Source organism: Plecotus auritus (genome assembly GCF_963455305.1).
Source record: "Plecotus auritus genome assembly, chromosome: 8".
Taxonomy (NCBI): domain Eukaryota; kingdom Metazoa; phylum Chordata; class Mammalia; order Chiroptera; family Vespertilionidae; genus Plecotus; species Plecotus auritus.
The window spans coordinates 54,332,452-54,348,804 of NC_137782.1; the positions used below are offsets into that span (position 1 = coordinate 54,332,452).

The 16,353-nt window shown below is 42.6% G+C and overlaps 1 protein-coding gene across 1 annotated transcript; it reads right to left on the minus strand.

The window, feature by feature from the left end:
- Window positions 1–15,460: 15,460 nt before the first annotated feature.
- Window positions 15,461–15,823, minus strand: LOC308257376 (small ribosomal subunit protein eS27-like; the record flags this gene model as incomplete). The annotated part of the gene is made up of 1 exon (XM_080686905.1): window positions 15,461–15,823. The coding sequence occupies one exon, from the start codon at window positions 15,821–15,823 to the stop codon at window positions 15,569–15,571; it is 255 nt and encodes an 84-aa protein (XP_080543031.1). The 3' UTR covers window positions 15,461–15,568.
- Between the last annotated feature and the right edge of the window lie 530 nt (window positions 15,824–16,353).

A 16,353-nucleotide genomic window follows, 5' to 3' on the forward strand; every position in this document is an offset into this window, starting at 1 on the left:
GCCGGCTTGATCCTGGTCTGGGAGCATGTGGGAGGCATTAATCAATGTGCTCTCTCACATTGATGTTTCTCTCTCTCTTTCTGTCTCTCCCCCTCCCTTCCACTCTCTCTAAAACTCAAAGGAAAAAATATCCTAGGTGAGGATTAACAACAACAACAAAAAACTCTCAGTCTTCAGGTACAATAAAGGCAATTTCATACACCCAAAGTTTTCATCAAAATTTGCTCTAGGGCAGTGGTCGGCAAACTCATTAGTCAACAGAGCCAAATATCAACAGTACAACGACTGAAATTTCTTTTGAGAGCCAATTTTTTTAAACTTAAACTTCTAACGCCACTTCTTCAAAATAGATTCGCCCAGGCCGTGGTATTTTGTGGAAGAGCCACTCTCAAGGGGCCAAAGAGCCGCATTTGGCTCGTGAGCCGCAGTTTGCCGACCACGGCCCTAGGGTATCTGCCCCAGTGGTTCTTCTCTTGGTTTACTTACTCATGTCTTTTACCACCCACATCACAAAACAGCTCAATAAAATTGGATACTTTTACCTATTTCTATAGTGGTGAAATTCCTTTTTATTCCACATGCTATCTTTACTTCAAAATGCATGTTCTTTCTTCAACAACCATGTTGGGTTTTTTTAATGAAAATATGTAATAAAAGATGAATAAGTTATATATCAAAAATTGTAATATGCATACAATCCTAATAGGTAATAGTGACATGAATTTTCTCCTCTTGTTTGTGATCTTTAATTTTTTTTAATGAAATTTGGGTTAAATTATTTACTGGGTCCATAATGCTGCTATACTTTCGGATATATTAAAATTGAAAAATTATAGAAAGAATGAGGGGGAAAACATATAAGGGTAGCTTCTCATTTTTAAAATTAAAACAAATATATTTTTCTTATTCTTTAAGTAATTCATGTCTGTGCATTGTACAAATAAAATTCAAAAGCATAGAAATGTAAGAATTGAGAAGCAAATCCCCTGTTATTCAACCTGTGATGACATAATTTTTAGCATAAGATTTTGTTTATATGAGTACAGCAGCCTATGTGCACATATATATTTAGATCAGGTTATACTGCATTTCCTGTTTTGTAATCTTTTTACACATAGTGGTATGTCTTAACATCTTTTCCATATTTCTCTCCCATTAAGTAAGTAGCATAAACAATAGAACATGCCTTCATCAATCACCAATCTACTAGTGATGAACATTTCATTGGTTTTCAGTATTTTGCTAGCATACACATGCTACAAGGAACATCTTTGAACATAGGTATCTTAACATTCTTGTACACGTATTTCTGAATAGTAAATTCTAAGTGGGATTGTTGATTACAGTCATCAGATATCATTTGAGAACCCATGATCTACAATCCCTAAGCAAGCATTTGTATCTCATACACATTGCAGAAAGAAATTTTAATTTGATGTTTGGTTTTCACTTTATAATATATTTTACATATAGCCTTTTAGTCTTTTTAAGTAGATATATCTACTTTTCTACACTGTTTATTACCATCTTTTTCATCCCTGTGGTCATTATGCAGTTACTTCTTTTTTTAAAACAGATGTATCTACTACTGTTTTTTACCATAGTTTTCCTAGCTGGAATCATTATGCAGTTTCTCCTCCTCCTCCTCCTCCTTCTCCTCCTCCTCCTCCTTCTTCTAATTCTTACCCTAGTATATGTTTCCAATGATTTTTTAGGGAGAGTGGAAGAGAGAGGGAAAGACAGAGAGAAACATTGATGTGAGAGAAACACATCCATTGGTTGCCTCCTGCCGGATCCCTGACCAGTACCTGGGCCAGGGAGTAGCCTGCAACCAAGGTAGGTGCCCTTGACAGGAATCCAATATGGGACCCTTTGGTCTGCAGGCCAATGCTCTATCCATGAGCCAAACCAACTAGGGCCAGGAACTTCCTTTTTAAAATTAGATGTATCTACCACAGATTTTACCTTCATTTTCCTCACTGGGGTCATTATGCAGTTACCTCTTTTTTAAAAACAGATGTATCAACCACAGTTTTTTACCATCTTTTTCCTCACTGGGTCATTATGCAATTACCTCTTTTTTAAAAACAGATATATCTACCACTGTTTTTTTTACCATCTTTTTCCTTACTGGGATCATTATGCAGTTCTCTCTCTCTCTCTCTCTCTCTCTCTCTCTCTCTCTCTCTCTCTCTCTCTCTCTCTCTCTCTCGTTTTGTTAATCCTTGCCCCAGGATATTTTCCCTTTGACTTTTAGGGAGATTGGGGGGGACAGAGGAAAAGACAGAGAGAAAGAGCCATGTGAGAGAAACACATCCATTGGTTGCCTCCTGCAGAATCCCTGACTGGTAGCTTGGCCTGGGAGGAGCCTGCAACCAAGGTAGGTGCCCTTGACAGGAACCCAACCAGAGACCCTCTGGTCTGCAGGCCAACACTCTATCCATGAGTCCAACCATCTGGGCCAGCCTCTTCTTTTTTCTCATGGGGTCATTATGCATTTACTTCTCTTTTTCTCCCCAGAAGAATACAGTTTGAGAGAAACTACCCTCCAGTAAGATTACATACATTTACATCCCACCAGCAATGAACAAAAATGTAAGTTCCCATAATCATCACCCATACTGCATGTTGTCTTCATTTTCAATATTTGTCAATTTGAAAAGAAAAAAAAGTATTTTCCTCTTACTTTATTTCACTTTTTAACATTTTTAATGAAAACATATTTAAGATATGTTCACTTAAAATTTTTCTCTTAAAACTTATGTGTGCTATATTTTTCTGCTAAACTTCATTTTTTAGAAATTGATTTGCAAGAGTTTTTAATATTTCCAGGAAAAGAATGTGAAAGATACAATTTTTGTGAAATACATTGCAACTATTTTGAATTGTATTTTAAACTGTGTGTGATAAAAAGGAAGCCTTACCCTATAGAATCTGAGTTGATGACCAGAGGTCAACACCAAGGTGGGGGCAGGGTGGGGATGATGGTGGAGGAAACTTTCCAGTTTATGGCCAATACCGAAACACAACAAACCCACTCCATCCAACAAGCTGCTGAAAAGCAGGACCCATCCTCATGCCGCCACTCATCTACTGATGGCGGCCTCAGGTGTGTGAGTCTGGGCTCCCGCCACAAAGGGCCATATAGAAGGGAAACTGAGAGAAGCAGTAGCGGCCTGAAGGAAAGCCATGTGGAGGTCCTGGGGGCTCACCATGCCTGTGTTCTTGGGGGACACTTGGAGATGGCCAGACAAAAATTGCATTTTGTCTCTGCTTTGTGATGCATTGCTGAGGGCAGAGAATCAAATACAGAAAAGACTGTGTAACATATCAGAAACAGGCTTTCTTCCTTAAGCCAGAGCTCTATAGAGGCATAGACGGTTGGGCCCTAATTACACACCTCTCCCCCTATTCCTCCCCCTAGTAATCATAGACCAGTACATTTCACGCATTATGGCAACCAACACAGAAAACAAATAATTTTATGATAAACCTTACCTGTAAGGCTCAAAGTCAAAATTTGGGATTTTCTATTTTTCTATTTTAAAGCTCTAAATTTGGAATCCTGGCCCACTTACAGATATACCTATCTTTGTGTGGCATCACTATTTATGTATAGTTCTATTTTCCAATAACACAGTAGGCACATGAGTAATAGAACATGGTGTTTTCCACCTCACTGGACAAATTTCCATTGATATCTGCACCTTATCTCAGTGTTAGGCAGCTTTACCAGCAAATATCCCCTTTCTACACTGTACTTAGCCTCAATGAGGTCATGCCAGACAAAGTCTTCCTACTCGACCTTTGTCATTACTTGCTGCACTTTTGTTTGTCAGGAACCTGCTAATATCACTTTTATTTCACATTGCCTGATTATTGTAATCAAATCATTGGAAATTTTTCTGCCTGACAATCAGCGTGTAGCCACCATCGTCATGGTTCCTGAGTTTTGGTGCATCTCTGCTTTCAATCACACCCCACAAGAACCATGACCAGCGATAGCAAATGAACTGGAGTGCTGTGGTCACAGGTGAGGACTTTTCCTCATTCCTGAACTTTGGAACTACTACTAATATATGCTAAACAGAGTTAGATAAACAAAACACACTCTGCTGCTCATAACCTTCTGAGAAGGCTCATGATCACTGCCTTGAAATGGAAGAGTGACCTCATCAAGTCAAGAACTCATTAGGAGCCCTGGCCAGTGTGGCTTAGTTGGTTGAGCATCCCCCCCATGCACCAAAAGGTTGCTGGTTCGATTCCAGGTCAAGGTACATACTCAGATTGCAGGTTTGATGTGTGTATGGGAGGCAACTGATCCCATGTTTCTCTCTCACATTGAAGTTTCTCTCTCTTCCTCTCTTTCTGAAAAAAAAAAAAAAAATATATATATATATATATATATATATATATACACACACACACAGTCTAATAAAAGAGTAATATGCAAATTAACTATCACTCCACTACACCCACAAGCCATGCCCACCAGCCAATCAGGAGTGAGTATGCAAATTAACCCCAACCAAGATGGCTGCGGCCATGGAGCGAGCAGGAGGCTTGGGTTTCCCCAGCAATGGAGGAAGCCAAGCTTTGCACACACCCTGGCGGGCCCAGGCCTCCACTCAAGGCTCCAAAGTTTCAATTATAGAAGATAAATAAATCCCAGATACCAGGGCTTCCGCTTGGGTTGCTGGGGGACGTGGCAGGCCTGCAAACCACCACAGGCCCCTCGCCCAGGTCGCCCCATGCCCCGAGGGAACCCCCACCCTGATCCGGGACACCCTTCAGGGCAAACCAGCTGGCCCCCACCCATGCACCAGGCCTCTAACCTATCTAATAAAAGAGTAATATGCAAATTGACTGTCACTCCAACACACAAGATGGCTGCCCCTATGTGGTCAAAGATCCTGCCCCCATGTGGACACAAGATGGCCGCCACAAGATGGCCAGCAGAGGAGGGTAGTTGGGAGGGACCAGGCCTGCAAGGAAGGGCAGTTGTGGGTGATCAGGCCAGCAGGGGAGGGCAGTTGGGAGGGACCAGGCCTGCAAGGAGGGCAGTTGGGGGTGATCAAGCCTGCAGGGGAGGGCAGTTACAGGTGACAAGGCCTGCAGGGAAGGGTAGTTGGGGGTAACCCAGGCATGCAGGGGAGAGCAGTTGAGGGGGCCCAGGTCTGCAGGGGAGGGCAGTTAGGGGTGACCATGCCTACAGGGGAGGGCAGTTAGGGGTGATCAGGCCTTCAGGGGAAAGCAGTTAGGGGTGACCAGGCCAGCAGGAGAGGGCAGTTAGGGGTGACCAGGCCGGCAGAGGAGGGAAGTTGGGGGTGACCAGGCTGGCAGAGAAGGGAAGTTGGGGGCAACCGGGCCTGCAGGGGAGGGCAGTTGGGGGGACCAGGCCTTCAGGGGAGGGCAGTTAGGGGTGACAAGGCCTGTAGGGGAGGGCAGTTAGGGGTGACCAGGCCTGCAGGGGAGGGCAGTTAGGGGCAATCAGGCTGACAAGGGAGCAGTTAGGCATCAATCAGGCTGGCAGGGGAGTGGTTAGGGGGTGATCAGGCTGGCAGGCAGAAGTGGTTAGGGGCAATCAGGAAGGCAGGCAGGTGAGCAGTTGGGAGCCAGCAGTCCTGGATTGTGAGATGGATGTCCGACTGCCCGTTTAGGCCCGATCCTACCGGGATCGGGCCTAAACGAACAGACAGACATCCCTCGAGGGGTCCCAGATTGGAGAGGGTGCAGGCTGGGCTGAGGGACACCCCCTCCCGTGCACGAATTTCGTGCACCAGGTCTCTAGTGTGTGTGTGTGTGTGTGTGTGTGTGTATATATATATATATATATATATATATATATATATATATATATATACTCATTTCCTAAAGAACTCATTAGGAAAGTGTGGTTTAATCTCTATGCAGTTATGAGGGGAGGGCATACATAGATCTTCCCTTTGTTGTCTCTACTTCATCTACCATTTTTTTCTGTGGCACTAAATTGTGATCAGTCTTATCTAAAGATGAGGTTAAGTCAAGGGAAAGAAAGATGAGCCACGAGAACAGGCAGGGGAGGTCTGGCAGGAAAGCATATAGGCTTGCTGGATGGCATAGCTTCTAGAAACACTCTGAAAAGCTCTACTTTAACCTAAAGCAACTTAGGTGAGAGGCATCTTGGTCCCTTTATGCTATGGTTATGGCAGAGAAACATCACTGCATAGTTTGGGTTAGAAACCACTCCGAGGATAAGGTTGCAAATTCTGGGAGAGCAAAGGCTGTGCATGTAGGGAAAACACTAGTCACACTTAATGACACTTGCCAGTCCCTGAAGTACTTAATAATGGAGGTGACAGGGTTGGGACTGTTGGGGTAAGAAATGGGGACTCCAGAAGTGGTAGGCGAGGGAGATGGCTATGAAAGCCTTACTGCTGAGGGTAAAAACAATGCTGTAGTCACAGCTGTACACAGTAGCCTTCCCTCAATTACAGGGGATGTGTTCCCAGTGGATTATTGAAAACAAATAGTACCAAAGCCTACCTATACTGTTTTTTATATACATGCATACATATGATTAATTTTTAAATTAGGCAGGCACAGTAAGAGATTAACAACAATAACTAGTAATAAAATAAATCCATTAAATTGACATGTAATAAAAAGTTTAAAAAATGTTTGTTTTGCACAGGCAATGTATCATCAGGAGATTTAATGCATGTTTACCTTGGTCTATTCCCTGCATAGACTTTTCTTACATAAAAAGCAGCAACACACTCTCCATTATAGATTCTAATCAGTGAGGTGTTTTATTTGTGTGTGTACTTTAACCCTTGCAGGCCATTTTCCATCATCTCAGAATCTTGATGACGCTGAGTTCTATTTTTTAGCCGGAACACCAACTCCAAACTTCCATTTCCTTTTCTAACAATAACTTGGGTCATAATAACTGTGTTTACTAACAGTCTCTCAAGTTCCTCATTCATTGGTAATTACTTAGCCACATAATCACTTTACAAATAACATATGACCAGAGTTCTTATCTGCTTTATCTCACTTGCATGATTTTTATGTTGGATGTTTTCCCTAGAAATCACTTCTTAAAAATCAAGCATTCAGTTTGGAATTTTTTCTACCTACTGACATACTTTTTTTTTAATGTACATTTAAAAAAATATTTTGACACACATATACATCCATGAACATATAACTTCAGTCAAGATAAGGAACATATTCATCATTCCAATTGTTGTGGTTTTTTTTGAAACTTTTTATGCCTTTTTATGTCCCTCCAATACCAAGACAACCAACCACCAATCATCTTCCTGACCCTATAGATTACGTTGCATTTCTAGAATCATGTAGTATGTACAAATTTTTGACAGGCTTCCTTCATGTGACACAAAAATTTTAATATACATCAAATTGCTGTGTGTAATAACAGTTCATTTATTTGTATTGCTGAATAATATTCCATTGTATGGATATGCTAGTTTAACCAGTTCATTTGTTGATAATACTTGGTTTATTTACAGTTTTTTTTTTATGGTTAAAGTTGACATACTTATTTTTTTAAGTCTTGCATGGCCCTTGTTCAGATGTGTCATAAAGGCGATTACATCATGGCTGGATATGTACACCTTTCCTGGGCTGGTTTTGAAAAGCAAGGCGTGAGAGAGCAATTGTGATGCAGACTTTGTTTACCAGACATCAGCCGGGGAGAAAAACACTTCCTATAGAAGTGAAGGTGAATACACTGCCAAACTTCCCAGGGCCTCGGTTCATTGTTATGGTGATGACTTGTGTTAAGGATATCCGCAGGTGCCACAGTCTTTGGAATATGCAGAAAGACTCCAGCTAGGTAGGATTATCCACAATGAACATCTATTCAAAGGTTGTGGACAGATGGGACTTCTGTCTTGGATTATCTCCCGCTCTCCTCCAGGTCTAAAACTTTTTAAAGAGAGTGCCAAATGTTGACCCCTTTCCTCTTGGTACTGGGAACGGGATGCTTAATTGGGTTGTGCATCCTTTTGCGGTTGAAGGGGAAAGTCTTAGTAGTAGTTTGGGAGGGGGTGGGGTTGATGGTCCATCAACTGGGGAGACAGAACCTCCAATAACCCCCTGTGGTTATAGCCCGAGAGGCCTGGTCCTGACGCTAATTACATATCACACAGGCCCAGCTCAGGCCAAATGTGCCCCAGGGACCAGAAGAACTCCCAGGTTCTTCTTTACTGCTTATGCCAGACGTCTGTCAGCACCCCAGAGATAACCAGGCCCAGTCTCTTTCTGTGTCACTAATTACTGGCTCTTTAGGATGTTGTCTCTGCGTGAGCCAGACCTGGAAGTGCTGTTTACCAGCCACCTTTATCTATTAGAACAGAGACTCGTCCATCTCTTTCTACTTGATTTATAGCCCAGTAAGTAGGAGTTATGTACCCCCTGCTAGAGATTTAAACTGTCAGCAGGAAGGTTTCATGCCTGGGACAGAGAAGGTATTCAACATTCACTGAATGAATAAAGTGAATGCAATTGCAGTGGTGGAATCATTATGAGTTGGTAGAGCAAATGGCCAGGCACAGGCTCTCCAATTATTGGATAAAAATTGTTACCAACTATTGATCTCCAACAAAGCGCCATGGTAGAGACATAATACCGCTAGTCAATACAACCTCCTTGCAAGATAGACAGAATCCTCTTTCTACACAGGAAGATAGATGCTCAGAGACATTAGCCAACCTACCTGAGCCACCAAGCTGTGAGTGGCATTGCCAGGAAGTTCATGTGTCCCCAGGGCCCTTGGGAACTTCCCCTCCCTGAAGTTGCTAGAGATGTACAAAGTGAGACTGGAAAGCGCTAGAAAGGGGTGTCTCCTTCTGAACGTCACTGTACAGTGGGTGGGGTGAGAGCGGTGGCCATGGCTGTAGCATGGACAGCTGCACTGGAGCCACAGCAGAGCCTTGGCACCATGTTGAAGGGGTGAGTGACACCCAGGCTGTTGGCAACCCACCCTGTCTGCCTTTTGCCTAAGAGCTCTAGAAAGTAGTCAGGCAAGTCACATACATAGATGTTAAACAGGGGTTGGGGGGGCAACATACATTTCCTCATTGAAACACAGAGTCAGCCCTTCTGAGGCAGGAAAAATGCATATGGAAATGAGTTGCAACAGGAATTTCTTCCCCCAATTCTGCCCCTGTCTCCACTTCCCCGGAAGTCTGCAGGACAGTGGAGAGGATTTGCTCAGGCCCCTTGGTGCTCCCTTGATGCATCACTGAGTGAAGTGGTGTCTTTGCTTTGCCCCCAGAATGTTTGTCTCCCATTCCTTCCTTCTCTGCCAGAGTCCAGAAGTGCCCCAGTCCCTCTGTTCCTCAAATCCCAACCCTGGCGTCAATCACTCCTGCACCACAGTGTAGAGTTTAAGGCACTTAACCTGGAAAGCCTCTCCTTCTAGAAAGAAGAGTTTGCTCACCCCCCCCCCAACCCCGCCCCTACTTTGCAGCCACAGAGACTGAGTGAGCTATAAGAACTGATGACAATGTGCACAGATTCCTTTAAAAGCTCTACTTTAATCTACTTGGTACTGTTGCCTTTTTCTTCTAATCCATAGCTACTTAGCTGCTGGAGATGCAAGACTGTTGGACATACAGCAACTGAGAAATGAGGGGAGGTGGGTGAGCAGGGGCTATACTTTACTCATGGTCAGGCGGGGTGCTGCAGCAGTTAATAGGGTGGTCTCAAGAGCCAGGGTTAAGATTGTGGCTCAACCATGGTGCAGCCCTGCAACCTGGGGTAGGTTGCTTATTCCTAATTTCCTTTGTCTCAAAAGTCAGAACAATGGTAGTCCCTGCCTCATCTATGTAGTAAATGAGATAATGAACATAAAGCATTTAGTACATAGTATGTGCTTGCTCAGTAGCTCCTGAATATTATTATTACAGCGAGAACTGTGAAAATTCTTGCACTGTAAAGAATACGCTAGAACTTGCCGCTAACTCTTAACCCATCTACACCTTCCATCCAGTTCTTCGCTGTGGATCAGTTGAGATAGGTATTATAACTCATGCTCTGCAATGTTATACTTATTGAAATACCTTTATAATCCTTATCCCAGGGTCTCAAATGACATGTGCTTAACCAATACTTATTTTTATTTTTCATAGCCATCTCAGGCCAGAGATGAGATAGGTAACGATAGTGGCATAAAGGAAGGGACTCTGCCCAGGGCTTACAGTTGGGGTTGGGCTATATTAATTTGCTAGGGCTGCCATAACAAAGGACCATCAACTGAGTGGCTTAAAAGAACAAAAGTTTATTGTCTTAAAGTTCTGGAGGCTGGAAATCTGCGATCAAGGCATCACAGGGCTCCTTCTGAGTGCTGTGAAGGAGAAACTAGCCCATGCCTCTCCTGTAGCTCTTGGTTTGCTTGCTGGCAATTTTTGGCATTCTTGGATTCTAGAAGTATCACCCCAATGTCCGCCTCCTTCTTCACTTGCCATTCTACCTGTGTGCATCTCTGTCTCTCTGTCTCTCTGTCTCTCTCTCTCTCTCTCTCTCTCTCTCTCTCTCTCTCTCTTTCTCTCTCTCTCCTCTCCCCCCAAATTACTTCCTTTTATAACGACACCAGTCATATTAAATTAGGGCCCACCCTAATGACCTCGTCTTAAGGCTCCATAACTCCATTATTGGTGAAGACCCTATTTCCAAATAAGGTCACATTCTGAGGTCCTGGGGTTAGGACTCACCATATGAATTTGTGGGGGGACACAATTCAACCCATGGTGTGGGCCTCACATGCAAGTCATTTAACCTTGCTGCTACTCAGACACCTAATATCCCAGAGTCTTCAATCTCCAGAATCAGCTATTGCTTTTCCCTCTATCTTTTTTTTTTTTTTTTTTTTCAGTAGCAAAAACTTTTGAGAGACACCTGAAAATATATGAATTAAGAACCTTCAGGGGGAAATGGGGTTGTTTAGTTTTCTTCTCTTGTGCTTAGCAACTCCAGCTTCATTTTTGTGGCCGGGCCACACTTTCAGCAATTTAGTAGCATAGCAGATGGGTCTCCACTGAAGTGTGATAAACAGCTGGAAATAAAAAATCTAGAAAAAGATAGAGAAATGGATAAAATAGAGCACTCCCCATGCCTAATTCATGCAGGCACTTTTGTGTCTCTCCTATTTTGAGGCTAGAATCCAAAATAATGACCTATATCAGGATTTGGCAAACTATAGCTAGCCACGTGTTTGGGATTTCTTTTTACTTTTCTTTTAAAGTGTATTTTTTTATTATTACATTTTTATTGATTTCAGAGAGGAAGGAAGAGGGAGAGAGAGAAACAGCAATAATGAGAATCATTGATTGGCTGCCTCCTGCACGCCCACTATTGGGGATTGAGCCTGCAACCTGGGCATGTACCCTGACTGAGAATAGAACTGTGACCTCCTGGTTCATAGGTCAAGGCTCAACCACTGAGCCATGCTGGCTGGGCGGGTTCCCAGATTTTATGTACATCAGAATCACCTGGATGGCTTGCTCACTGGACGCCACATCCAAAAAGTCTGACCCAGCAGTTCTGAGACTGGGCCTGAGAATTTGCATTTCTGATATGCTCTCCCCAGAGCTACTGGTCCTGGGCTCAGACTTTGAGGACCCACAGAACAGATTCTGATTTTATCAAAACTCCAGGGTGATTCATGAGCACGTTAAGGTTTAACAAGTGCCGCTCCAGACACTCAGTTCCTCTATCAGAGTCCATAAAATCTCACTTTTACATAGATTATACCTAGCACGACCTGAGACACAGGAAAACACTCAGTAAATATTTGTAAAATGAATGACTGCCCATAAGCATGTTCATTCCTGTCAATTGGGTGATTTAATTGTTAGTACCTAGAAGCACGGCTACGTGTGGCTACTTAAGCAGATCAATGAGACCCAGTGGGAACCTCTGCATAAAAGACCCAGCTTGGACCCAGGGAGGACACAATAATTGTAGTAGTCATCCATCCTTGAACCAAGATTTAGAGCATCCATTTTGGGCCAGGCCAACACTTAGGCCCTGGGCATAAAATGCTAAGCAAGACTCAGGCCCTGGAATGGAGGAGCTAGGAATCCGGAACATTTATCCATTTCTTGTTATGACCACTCAGGCCCAATATCAGTACAAGAGATAGAGGGATATGGTACTGTACACCTCCAAGTCCAGCCCAGGGGTAGCTGCAGAGCTCAGCAGAGGACAATGATAGCCACAGAGGAATAGTCAGTCCTCAGGAGGCCAAGAGAACAGGTGGGCAACTTCTGGAGCCTGTGCAGGTGGTGGGGCCACCATCCAGGTGTCAGAAACAGTACTTCCAGTCTCAGAATGGGGACTGGCAAGATCAAAATGAAAGAAATGCAGAGGCTGATTACTGGTCAGTCATCCAAGACAGAGAAAGATAGAGAGAATGGTCAGGACTGAAGAAAAAGAAGTGACCACATCTTGGGGATCAGACAGAAACTCAACTTTGGACCTGGGACACAAATGCAGTTTTTAGAGCCAGGCCTAGTGCCCCATTGAGAAGGAAGCAAGGAAAGAAGGAAGGGTGGGAGGGCAGAGGGAGGGAGACAGGAGGGAAGAAGGGAAAGAGGGCGGCAGGAGAGAGAGAGGGAAGGAGGGAGGTGAAATTATGCCCTGTAACCAGTTCTGAAAGCTGGCAGCCCAAGTGGTGAGGTGGCACAGGACAACAGCCCTCCTCCTGCCTCTTCATCATTTTTGATTGGTCCACTAAGGATACCTCAGACCAATAAAGCATCTGGGAGCCAATCCAAGCTATTCAACTCTGAATTACTTAGATGCCAACAGACTCTAGGACTATAAATCTGTCTTTTATTATCTGGTTAACTTGGCCAGGCTTCCAGAAGAAACAGTAAAGTTTTATGATGTACTTTAACAAGCCGACCTCAGAGTCAGGCTTTATCCTGGGTGAAAGTTTCTCCAGGCAGCACTGGAGGTCAGGCTAGATCATCCAACCCTGCCCTGTGCCAGGAGTTGGTGGGCTGAGGTTGTAGACTGTTGAATCTGAATAGATTTCTCGCTCAACACAGTGAAACAGCCTTGTATTAATAGCTGCAAACACTTTCAACACAGTGAAACAGCCTTGTATTAATAGCTTTTTAAAAAATTGATTTCAGAGATGGAGAGAGAAAGAGAAACATTAATGATGAGAGAGAATCATTGATGGGCTGCCTCTCCCATGCCCACACTGGGGGATCAAGCCCACAACCAGTGCATGTGCCCTGACCGGGAATTGGACCGTGACCTGCTGGTTCACAGGTCGACACTCAACCACTGAGCCACGCGGAGCGGGCCTTAGGCTTTTTATAAGAGGTTTAATTATGAAGATTTTCTGGTTGCTTGGTCTTTTATTGTTGTAGTTTTTAATTCCATTTTAGGGAAGGTAGTTTGGAAACAATATTTTCTCATTTCTTTGAACTAATTCCTTTTTTTATTGCCAGTTATTACTATTCAATTTCTCTTCAATTTATTAGCTTTTCCATAGAAATGCCATTTAAATACACTCAAATTGTTTAAAAGGTAAATGCAAATAATTGTTTAGAATGTCTACTGCTAAGCCCCCCCCCCCAAATAATTAATAATTTGGTTATAATAAAAAAATTAAATACTGTTATTTTTAGAAGTAAATAGAACGATGATTGGCACTTTAATCACAGTAACTATCATTTTTCCAGTTCAAATGTAATGAAAAAAAGATCTTCAACTTACATTGAGGTATTTCAACTAATCAACAGTGTCTAAGGGATCTGGAATAAATAATGGAAATGGACAAGATGCAATTCTGACAAAAAGAAAACACAAATCTGAACCATTCAGTAAGAGAGTTAGGTCCCCAACACACCCATGACCTAATCAAAAGTCCAGACCAGGATTAATTTCTTACACTAAAAATGTAACATCTTTGCCTAATCGCCCAAGTTTTCATTTTCCTTCTCATTATCCACCAGTCTGATTAATCTGAGAGTTTATCTGCCCAAAAGCAAATTCCAGTATCATTTTGTCACTGGTTCAACCTATGAACTATATAAACTCTCATTAGATTGTACTTCCAAAAATTTTTCTTAATAATTACAGAGTTTAAAGGCTCAATGTTAGAAGAAGCTAGACCAAAACTTTTACATCCAGATAAGAGTAGTTGCCTTCAGGTTGTCCTCATGGGTTTGTTCAATGCTGTTATTGCCAAGAAAGTTCTGGAAACTTTTCAGGACCCAGGGTTGATTCTTTGAATATCTGCCAGTGTGTCAAATCTTTTCTCTTTGTTTCAAGCTTTGCTTTCCAGAAACAACTTAAAAGGTTATTCTTTCAGTCACGCAGATGGTCCATCTGAGTAACACCTTTGGGTCTAAAACCCCATTTGGACTCCTGGGATGGAGATTCTTGTGTGGTTTGTAAATCAGTTCTGAAAGCAACCCCAGAAGAGGTTCATACATGTTTTAAGCAAAGCAAAAATCATAGGCAGGAAGAATAGCTTTCAAAGTGGCTGTTTTAAAGTGAACTAACCTGGCTAGGAATCACAATGCATTTTAAAATAAATTTGTGTGCATTTACAGTCATTCCTCAAACATATACACTTTTTTAAAAATTTATTTTACAATGATAGTTTACATACAATATGATACTAGTTCCAGGAAACACACACACTTCTGAAGCTGAAAATGCTTTAGGGAAAGATAAGAGAACTTGAAAGTGTTTTGTCTTTAACCTACATGGTTAGGGAGAAAATAATTTGATGACCTTCCTCAACATACACAAAACAGTGAGATGAGAACTATTTTATTAATGCCCCCCCCCCCCGCCCGCCCCAATGCTGCTATTTTGCAGAAAGATTCACAGAGTTTGAGAACAGAAATAAGGAGAAGAACACAGGTCTTGTGGTAAGTAGAAAGCCTGCTAACTTAGTTTATGGTTCTGGAATCAGGTTCTCTTTCCTCTCCATCATTTACGCCTACAAAAGCACTCATGCTAGTACCCCCCCCCCCCCCCACCACACACACACAATCCAGCAATTATAAATTTAACATTGTGAATAGTCTAGACCAGCAGTTGCCAATCTTTTGGACCTCACGGACTATCATTGGTCCGTGGACCACCAGTTGGCGACCACTGGTCTAGACCCCAAATGTCACTCATAACAGCTTGCATTTAAGGTAAACAGAACAGGTAGCTTCTCCCCATTAAGATGGGAATGCTGAAGCACAGAGGGTAGAGTTTTTGCACAAAATTGCTGGAAGACTTAGCAGCTGATACAGATTTCAGATTCTAGACCTAATGAACTTCTAAGCCAGGGTTCTTCCATGGCAATATGCTTCCGGACTTGAACTAAATCAGCAGTTTGTTCTGAGGTCTACTTAAAACAACTTTTTTTTCCCCCCATAATCAAAACTTTATTGAAAAATTGACACCAAAATAGGAGATCACTGTTGTATACTTACAAAATTAAATGTAATTACATTATCCTGGTAGATTAACTAGAATTACTAAACTGATAAGGCTTTTTGTGATATAACCCAAATTCAGGAAGCTGTGTGGATCATTAGTGTTGCTTTCTTCTAAATGAACACCCTTCTGTCAGTCTAGCCTTTCCTCCTGTCAGCTGGCACAACACTGTTGAACAATCTACGCAAAAAACCACTGTCTGAGCATGGCTGAAAACCGTGGTGATCTTGTAGCAACCTGGACATTCTACATCCATAAAATAAGAATTTGGACTTTGAACTAGCCATTTCTTTTTATGTTTTTTCTTTTCCTCTTCCAAGGACTGATGTAGTAAATCTCTAGCCAAAGGCATGTTGATCCTCTCGCAGGCGCAGCCCATCTGGCTACTTAAAACATACCTTATTATAAAACTAGAGGCCCAGTACACAAATTCGTGCATGGGTGGGGGTCCCTCAGCCTGGCCGGTGATTGGAGCCGATTGAGGGGGCCCGTTGGGGGCAGGTACCCTGGGAGGTTGGCTGGCTGCTGGGGAGAGGGACTGCAGGAGGTTGGCTGGCTGCAGGAGGTTGGCTGTGGGAGTGCACTGACCACCAGGGGGCAGCTCCTGCATTGAGTGTCTGCCCTCTGGTGGTCAGTGCACATCATAGCAACCAGTCACACGGGTCGTTCGGTCGTTCGGTCGCTTAGGCTTTTATATATATATATATATATATATATATATATATATATATATATATATATATATATATATATATATATATATATGTGTGTGTGTGTTAAGTAAACCAAAAATACAGGTATTAGCACAATGGATATATGTAACGGACCATCCAGCTAAACAAAGAAACTGTTTAAACTAGAATTTAATCCTCCTTCCCACCC